The sequence below is a fragment of the Rosa chinensis genome, chromosome 6, assembly GCF_002994745.2.
Source record: "Rosa chinensis cultivar Old Blush chromosome 6, RchiOBHm-V2, whole genome shotgun sequence".
NCBI lineage: Eukaryota > Viridiplantae > Streptophyta > Magnoliopsida > Rosales > Rosaceae > Rosa > Rosa chinensis.
This window is the reverse complement of record NC_037093.1, coordinates 38,452,246-38,461,572: the sequence shown is the minus strand read 5'-3', so window position 1 is coordinate 38,461,572 and position 9,327 is coordinate 38,452,246. Positions and strand designations below refer to the sequence as shown.

The window sequence follows — 9,327 nt, the reverse complement described above, 5'->3', positions numbered from 1 at the left end:
TCTCGGGTCCAATTTGTTTCGGAATTGTGCATTACAACAAGAAATTGTAGTGTGGAATCAATATATTATATTAGAACAACAACTGCCAATTCGAATTTGTTTCTGGATATGTTTAGTGGACTGGAAGAAAGACAGTTATGATTTCAGGTTCAAACGACCAACAAAAACAGAGAGATCCGACTACCAAATGCCAAAGCTACCTCGCAGTAAGCGATTTTGCTGTTGGAATCTTCATCTGAATTTAGCAGTTCTTTTATAGCTCAAGTAGTTCAGCGCTAACCTCAGTAACAATGAGAATTCGACTTGATGAATGGAAGGAGAGGAGAGGACTGATGACTTCAGCGCGTACAAAACTGGGCATATATTCAAAATCAGCGCGTAGAGTAGACTAACTGCTGTAGCCTGGGTTTGGTCCAAGTCGTCTTTGATCTTTTGTCCTTCTATAGCCCAAGTCTCTGCCCGTCGTATACCGTAGGTAATGCGACGTCAAGTACTGGGTAAGAGATATAGACGGGTGCACCGTGCGTGGCCAAAGTTAACACACTGAAGCTTTGAAATTGAAAATGCTTGATACGGGTAGCATTTCTTGAAGGATCCAAAGCTATTTTGCATAATAAGCTAAAGTCTCGAGACCACAAAAAACTCAAACATGGCTGCAATTTTTCTTTTTCTTCTTCTTGTTCTTCTTCTTCAAATTGCAGCTGCACAACAAGGGAATATCAGCCTAGGTGCTTCTCTATATCCCAATAACAACTCATATTGGTTGTCGAATTCGGGTCATTTTGCTTTTGGCTTCTACAGGCAAGGAAATGACCTTGCTGTAGGCATCTGGTTCGAGAAAACCAATCCGAAAACAATCATCTGGACTGCAAATGGTGATGCTGTTAAACAAGAGCCACTTCCTAATGATGTTCAATTGACTGTGAGGGATAGTGGAGTTGAACTCAATTCAACCAGCAAGAATGTCATCCTTATACCAATTCCAAATTCTTCCCAGCCTGCTGTCAGGGCCTCCATGTTTGATTCAGGTAACTTTGTCCTCTACAATTCTGATTCAAACATCATTTGGCAGACTTTTGATGTTCCAACAGATACCATTGTATCCGGGCAGCGTCTGTTGGCTGGAACAAAGCTCATCTCCTCCGTCTCGAACACGAATCACTCAAGTGGAAGGTTTCAACTGATCATGCAGACAGATGGCAACCTGGTTCAGTATCCAATTGGTCCATTGACAGTGAGTGCTGATCAATATGCCTATTGGAACACTGAGACAGCCACAGCAGGGAACAATGTGTCCCTCCATCTTGATCAAAATGAGGGGCTCTATCTTCTTAATTCCACCGGTTTCAAGATAAAAAGTTTATTTTCTCTTCAGAAAGGCCTTTCTATGTATCGTAGCTATCGTCTGACGATTGATTGTGATGGAATACTCCGGTTGTACTCCTATAGTTTGGGTCAGAATGATTCCTGGTCAATTGAGTGGTCACCACCAAATATTGATAGGTGTGCTCCTCCTGGACTCTGTGGCCTAAATTCTTATTGTGTTATTGGGAAACCGGAACCTTCTTGTGTATGTCTCCCTGGTTTCGTTTTCATCGACGAGGGCCAAAGATATTTAGGCTGCAAGAGAAACTTGAGTACAGCTGGTTGCAAAGGTGAGAATGAAACTTCATATTCTATTGTTGATGTCGATAACATAAATTGGGAAAGCACTCCATACTCTATTCTATCATTGGATAAGACTGCTTGTAAAGAGGACTGTTTGATGGATTGTGACTGTGAAGCTGCGATATTTAGGGACCAGCAGTGCAGAAAACAAAAGCTCCCTCTAAGATTTGGAAGAACTCGCCCAACCAACATGGCGGTGACAACCTTTGTCAAAAAGGAAACTACTGATGAGAGTTCCATTACAAAAAGGGGGAGCAAGGGAAGAAAAAATGTCGACAGAGTCATATTTATTAGCATCATTGCAACTTTAACTTTTTCACTTATTATTATGGCAATTACTGGTGTTGTTATATATAGATATCGTGTTTGGGATTACCGAAAGGTTACAAATCCAGCTGGTGAAGAGTTAATTGAAGGTGTTACACTGCGGTCATATACATACTGTGAACTTGAAAAGGCAACCAAAGGATTCACCAATCAAGTGGGAAAAGGAGCTTTTGGGACAGTTTTTAAAGGGGTGATTGGTGGGAGAGAAGTGGCAATCAAGCAACTAGAGACAGTGGTGGATGAAGGAGAGCGAGAGTTTCGTAATGAGATGAATGCAATTGGGAGAACTCATCACAAGAATCTAGTGAAATTGCTTGGCTACTGTCATGATGGAACAAATAGGCTTCTGGTTTATGAGTACATGACCAACGGCTCACTTGCGAAATACTTTTTCAATTCTTATGGTGGAAGGCCAACTTGGGAGGAAAGAGTCAGTGTAGCCCTCAATGTAGCTCAAGGTATACTATATCTACATGAAGAGTGTGAGACACAAATCATTCATTGTGACATCAAACCAGAAAATATACTGATGACTGAGCAGAAATGTGCAAAGCTTGCTGATTTTGGATTAGCCAAGCTGTTGAAAGCCGACCAATCAAGGACATCTACTGGCTTCAGAGGAACCAGGGGTTACGTTGCACCTGAGTGGCACAGGAACATGTCAATAACAGTGAAAGTGGACGTGTACAGCTTCGGGATTGTATTGTTGGAGATCATATGCTGTCAGAGAGGTTCGACCATGGACATACCTGAGGATCTATTAACTCTTGAGAATTGGATGTACCATTGTTTGGAGGCCAATGAACTGGATAAGCTAGTGAAGGATGATGATGAGATTGACACAAGTAAACTACGGGAGATGGTTAAGCTTGGTCTTTGCTGCATCCAGGAGGAGCCATCATTGCGCCCTTCGATGAAGAAGGTGGTACTAATGCTGGAAGGGATTCTGGAGATACCATCACCTCCAAATTCTTTCAGTTCCAGACATTGACTAAGCCTTGCACTAACTAGACAACATCTAGAGTTGGCAATTGTGTATTTAGCTGATTAGTATACCTGTCTATTAATTTAGTTTCTCCATCTACTTTTTATTGTTTGCTTTGTATTTTGATTACATTTGCTCTTCATATATTATTGCTACAAGATGGTAAGGATAAAATGAGTAATAAGAACATTATAGATTGCGTCATGTTTAATTAATTATATTCTATGTTTGATTTACATCTGTTTTTTTTTTTTTTTTTTTGCAGTCATGATCAAATTTTATTGATGATTTATATGATTAAATCGTACTGTAGGGCATCCAGACCATACTCTGGAGCTTGAAAGAACCATTCCATATGAATGTTAGAATCAAAACCAAAACCTGCTAATCTATGAGCAACATGGTTAGCAGTTCTATAAGCATGATGAATACCTATAGAATGCAATTCACCTAACAAACCTTTAATTTCTTCAACAATAGTTCCCAATGGAGAAAAATCTTGGTCGTCAGCTGTCACAGCCTTAACAGCCTCTAAACAATCACTCATTAAAGCAACATTTGTTATACCAAGTGCCTGAATGATCTCCAACCCAGATTTAATATCAAGCAACTCAGTATGATAAGCAGAAGACACATTGGGGACCCTATAAGCAAAGCCAACAATAAACTCACCCTTCTCATTATGCAGAACACCTCCAATGCCTCCTTGTTGTAATGAAGGAACATAAGCACCATCAACATTCAAACACAACATACCAACAATGGGAGGCGACCAGGATGCATTAGCTTTCGTCCTCTTGCAGGTTACCGGTGAGTCGGTGACATGCTTCTATTAGCTTGAAGAAACTCTTCATACCAAGCCATAGTACAAGCAACAATTACTGGAGCTTGTTTGATTTACATCTGTTGAGTAACATGTTATCTTCTAATATCAGGTAAGTAATTATTCTTGCAATTAGGGATATTCAAATATGCCAAGTCTAACTTTCATATTCACTTCATAATATTCAATGAGTAATTTGCTTACAGTTCGAAAGAAGTTTGTTGTATAGTTTTTTACCTCTTGATTGAAGAATAATATTGTTGAAAGGATCAAAGGAGTTAACAATTGGAAATGAACATGGCGGCCTCATTGAAAGCTTTATCTAAGGAATATTGTTGAAAGTTTTACTTCAGAAGGATGAATGTGAGTTTAAACAGATTTTTAACTACTAATCAAAGTGCAAAGAACAAAATGAGTAAATTCTTCACAACTTTGGATTTGTTTAAGAATAAAGGATTCAAGAGAGATTGATGAGAGAATAGTGTGTTCTAATATTGATAATAAGAGCCCTATATATAAGGATTACAAAGTACATTGTCTTGTGATACAAGGAAACCTATTCCAAATAGAACTAGGAATCTAGAAACTTCTCTCCTATTACAACTATAGAACTAAGCCTAGTTTGACAAGGCACACTAAAAGTCAACATTCTTCAACACTCCCCCTTGTGCCGCTCAAACTTGGTGGTGACACTTCAAACGTTGCCTCGTTAAAACTCTGCTTGAGTAATAAAAACTCTGTGGAACAAAAACAACCTCAAGGAGGAGAAAAATAGTACAACACGTCCTTCACTCTTTGATATCAAACATGTAGACATCATACCTCCCCCTAATGTCGACATCCATCCCTGATTGCTACAATCATGGGAGTTCGGATAACTTTCTTAATCTGATGCTCTTCACATGTTTCTCTAAGGTGGATTTAGGTAATGACTTAATGAATAAGTGTGCTACATTATCCTCTAATTGGATTTGATTCACTTCAATCTTTAGAAGTGATTGTTGTTGCAATATATGCTTGGTATTGTTCCCTTGATGAAACCTAACTTCATTTGTTTAATACAAGCTGCATTATCCTCATAAATTCATGTAGGTTCATCTATGGTAGACTTTAAACCACAATTTCCTCGAATATGTCTAATTACGAACCTTAGCCATATGCATTCACGCATAGCTTCATGTAGAGCAATAATCTCTGCATGATTTGAGGAAGTAACGACAAGAGTCTGTTTTGTAGACCTCCAAGATGTTGCAGTGCATCCCATGGTAAAGACATATATAACTCGTTTACGAGCGACATTTGTGAGGGTCAGAGAGGTATCCTGCATCAGCAAAACCCATCAAAACATCAACGTCATTTTGATGGAGGGGAGGAGGAGGTGGCCGGCGGCGACGACATGGTCGGTGGCCATATCAGGGACGGCGGCATTTTTCCCTATGGGGTATGATCCCAAACTTCCGTTATTCTTTTTCTCTCTGTATGGATAAAACATTCTCATATCAATCGTACCTTTTAAATAATGAAAGATTGTCTTTAGGCTAGTCCAATGGTGGAAAACTATGTCGAGCTTACAATTTTACTGCGAATGAGATGTCTGGTCTTGTGCATTGAGCTAAGTACAATCATGCGCTTATTGCACTTAAATAGGGCACTTCGGCCTCTAATAAATCAGCGTCCTCATCCTTTGGACGAAAGGGATCTTTTCCGAGCTCAAGATTACGGCCAATCATAGGATTACTCACAGGCTTCGCTTTATCTTCATTAAAGCACCTTAGTAATTTCTGAGTATATGCTGATTGATGGATTGAAATCCCATCACTACGGTGCTCGAGTTCTAAATTGAGACAAAACTGTATTTTCCCAAGATCTTTCATCTCAAATTTGGATTTCAAGTATTTAGCAGTGTCCTTTAACTCATCTAGAGTTCCAATTAGGTTCATGTTATCAACATAAACTACTACAATTACAAATCTGGAATTTGTCCTTTTAATGAACACGCATGGGCATATTTCATTGTTGACATATCCTTTCTCAATCAAGTAGTCACTTAGATGATTATACCACATTCGTCCAGATTGTTTCAATCCATATAGTGAACGTTTTAATCTTATAGAAAACGGACTTCGTGGTTTAGAGCCACTTGATTTGGGTAATTGAAGTCCATCTGGAACTTTCATATATATCTCTAAATCTAGATCCCCATAGAGATATGCTGTAACCACATCAATAAGCTGCATGTCAAGTTTTTCAAAAACTACCAAACTGACAAGGTAGCGGAACATTATGACGTCCATTATGGGAGAATATGTTTCTTCTCGTAGTCAATTCCAGGGCGTTGTGAGAAACCGCGCTCCACAAGGCGGGCTTTATATCTAACAACCTCATTTTTCTCATTATGCATTCTAACAAAGACCCATTTATGGCCAACAGGCTTTACACTTGGGGGTGTTTGCGTTATAGGCCCAAATACCTGTCTGTTTGCTAGTGAACCTAATCCAACCTGGATCGCAACTTTCCATTTAGGCCAATCCGCTCTTCGTTGACATTCTTCAACTGAGCGAGTTTCGATATCATCATACTTTATAATTCCTTTTGCAACAGAATATGCAAAGGCATCATCAATAGTAATAAAGTTTCTATTCATAGTCTCATGCATGTACACTAGTGTAATTCATGGAGATCTCTCTATTCTCTGGAATTGGTGCTGACATTGGAGCATCCCCCAATGATGTCACTTGGACATAACCATAATCTGAAATATTCTCATGAGACAGATTATTTATATCGATGATTAATGGATCGTTTTGTGCCAAAATCGTTTTCTTTCTTGGGCAAGAATCCATCAAACATTTGGGCCTCCCGCGCTTCCTGGCAGGAGCCGTGGGCCTAGCCACGACGTCACCATAGGAAGGGATGTTGGGGCCATGCTCAGTCTCTCTTGAGGTGGCATCATGTCCTCTAATTCTAGGGACATCAATCCTTGCAGCTGGCACGTTTGCAGCAGGTATGTGTGATCTCATCACTTTAGCGATATCAGAAAACACATCAGGCATTGAATCTACTACATTTTGAAGATCGAGAATTCTCCACACTTTAATTTCAAACTGTGCAGTTCGGGGATCAAGATGAGACAAAGTAGGGACATACCACAACAATTCATGTCGTTCCTGTTGACCATTTATGTTCTTATCTCCCCCTAACGACAGAAAGACTGTCTCATCAAAGTGACAATCCGTAAATCTAGCGGTAAAGAGATCGCCTGTCAAGGGTTCTAAGCAGCGAATAATAGTTGGAGAGTCATATCCAACATAAATGCCTAATCGTCGTTGAATACCCATTTTGGTGCTCTGTGGCGGCGCAATTGGCACATAAACTGCACACTCAAATATGCGTAAGTATGAGACATCAGGCTCATACCCAATAACCATCAGGGACGCAGAAAAGGATTGAGTGGCAGTGGGTCTCAGACGAATAAGCATAGCTGCATGCAATATTGCATAGTCTTAAGCAGAAATAAGGAGATTGGTGCACATTACCAATGCTCTAGCAACCATTTGTAGTCGTTTAATGGCAGCTTCTGCGAGACCATTTTGGGTGTGAACATGAGGAACTGGATGTTCAACTTTAATGCCAATGGACATGCAATAATCATCAAAAGTTTGTGATGTAAACTCTCCAGCATTGTCAAGACGTATTGACTTAATAGGATGATCAGGGTTGTGAGCCCTTAACTTAATGATTTGTGCTAGGAGTTTAGCAAATGCAGCGTTCCTTATGGACAATAGCATAACATGTGACCAGCGTGTTGATGCAACAACTAACACCATAAAATATCTGAATGGTCCGCAAGATGGTTGGATAGGTCCATAAATATCACCTTGGATTCTTTGCAAGAATGGAATATTTTATTTAGTGTCCTTTGCATAGGATGGTCTCGATCCTAATTTTACTAAAGAGCAGGCTTTGCAGAACGAAAGATGGGCTTTAGACACAGCCAATGAGGATTTTGGTTGAGCCATGAAGTCACAATTAACGTTAGAAGTAAAGAAGGGGGGTCGAATTAGGGGTTCTTGGCGTCAAAGCAAAGTGATGGCCACAGAGGGTACGCGGCGCCGCCTATTGCCGGCCGGTCTAGCAGAGGCGCCATGAGGAGCAGGGCCTTCCCATGCTTCTCCTAAAATTATTTTAGTCAATTAGTCAATTATTTTATGGATAATGGAGAATGGAGAAATGCATAAATATGGTGGAGGAAGAGAGAATAATTTTCCTAAAATTAGGATATTTTGACATTTTCCCTTATTAAAATCCATTTGAGATTGACAGGGTTTTGTGTGTGAATATGTTTGTATTGTAGCATTCCTTTTTCGTAGCTTTATACCAACTGACTTTAGGTCTCTGAACCCAGGAAGAAGTTGGACAAATCAAGTTGGAAGAGGTGGAAGAGGTGGTGACGCATAGTAGTAGTCTTTGATTTTATCGTGTAAGACCCAATTTATACTCCATACTCCATATTGGACGCAATCCAGAAAATTCAAAGGTCGCTCTTCCATATGGAGCACTACCCTACACACTACACTGACTTGGCCTCTCTCAATTACACACGCAAGACATTAGGCCTCGTCAACGGGCCGGACCTTGTTACATTTTTAAATAATGGCGGGCCGGGCCGAGCTTTATTGTAAATCAAAGGATCCAAGCCCGTCCATATATAGCAGGCCTTGCGGGATTTTTCGGGCCGGGCCGGGCCTTGCGGGCTTTATTTATAAATAAATATTTAAAGACACTAATATTTTTTTTTTTTAATCAAGCTTTGAAAATCCATTGGATAATGATCAAATACAACCAAGCAGAACAAATCTATATTGTACCCAAAAAAAAACTATATTTATATATAGACACTAATTTATTTATAAATAAATTTTTAAAGATACTAATTTTTTATAAATCTATATTTATATATCATACACTCCAAAGAGCAACCTCTAGCAATTCAAAGAAAATAGGAAAACCGACCATTAGATGTGATTATTACAATAAATTATAAATGTGGTTAAAAATTTAGTCAATTTCACCATAGTTTCGAACCCGATCGGATTAGTCAACCGTAGTCACTTGCATGTTTTCTTGGTTGACCGATGGCGTGATGACTGCAAAACTTGCTTATTTTTTTACATCACGTTTGTAAATATTGCATCGATGGATGTGTGTGGACATAAGATAAAAATTTCAATTTTTAATTACAAATACGTTGGCCTATACTAATTTACCTCCTAAAGTTGTATGACTTATACATTGCATTTAAATTGTTGAGGTCCATTCTAAAGCAACCATGAAGTGGAAGATGAATTTGGAGAAACCAACCGCTCGATGGAGAGATTGTAATGTTTTATGGTGGTTGTAAAAAATCCAGTCAATTTAGTTCTCGTTTCGAATTCGATCAACTAGGTCAAACTTAGTTACTCTTATAAACCTATATTTATACATCATACACTCCAAATAGCAACCTCTATAAATTCAAATAAAA

The 9,327-nt window shown here is 39.2% G+C and overlaps 2 protein-coding genes across 2 annotated transcripts; one reads left to right on the top strand and one right to left on the bottom strand.

The window, feature by feature from the left end:
- Positions 1–649: 649 nt before the first annotated feature.
- LOC121050004 (G-type lectin S-receptor-like serine/threonine-protein kinase LECRK4) lies at positions 650–3,069 on the top strand. Its single transcript, XM_040508528.1, has one exon. It carries the CDS (start codon positions 650–652, stop codon positions 2,984–2,986), a length of 2,337 nt encoding a protein of 778 aa, XP_040364462.1. The 3' UTR covers positions 2,987–3,069.
- Positions 3,070–3,269: 200 nt separating this feature from the next.
- On the bottom strand, positions 3,270–3,734 carry LOC121050003. Its single transcript, XM_040508527.1, has one exon. It carries the CDS (start codon positions 3,732–3,734, stop codon positions 3,270–3,272), a length of 465 nt encoding a protein of 154 aa, XP_040364461.1.
- Positions 3,735–9,327: the final 5,593 nt, after the last annotated feature.

What these genes read in the sequence shown, in the direction of transcription:
- LOC121050004 (XM_040508528.1), top strand. Translation starts at nt 650, where the DNA reads ATGGCTGCAATTTTTCTTTTTCTTCTTCTTGTTCTTCTTCTTCAAATT.
- LOC121050003 (XM_040508527.1), bottom strand. Translation starts at nt 3,734, where the DNA reads ATGTTGTGTTTGAATGTTGATGGTGCTTATGTTCCTTCATTACAACAA.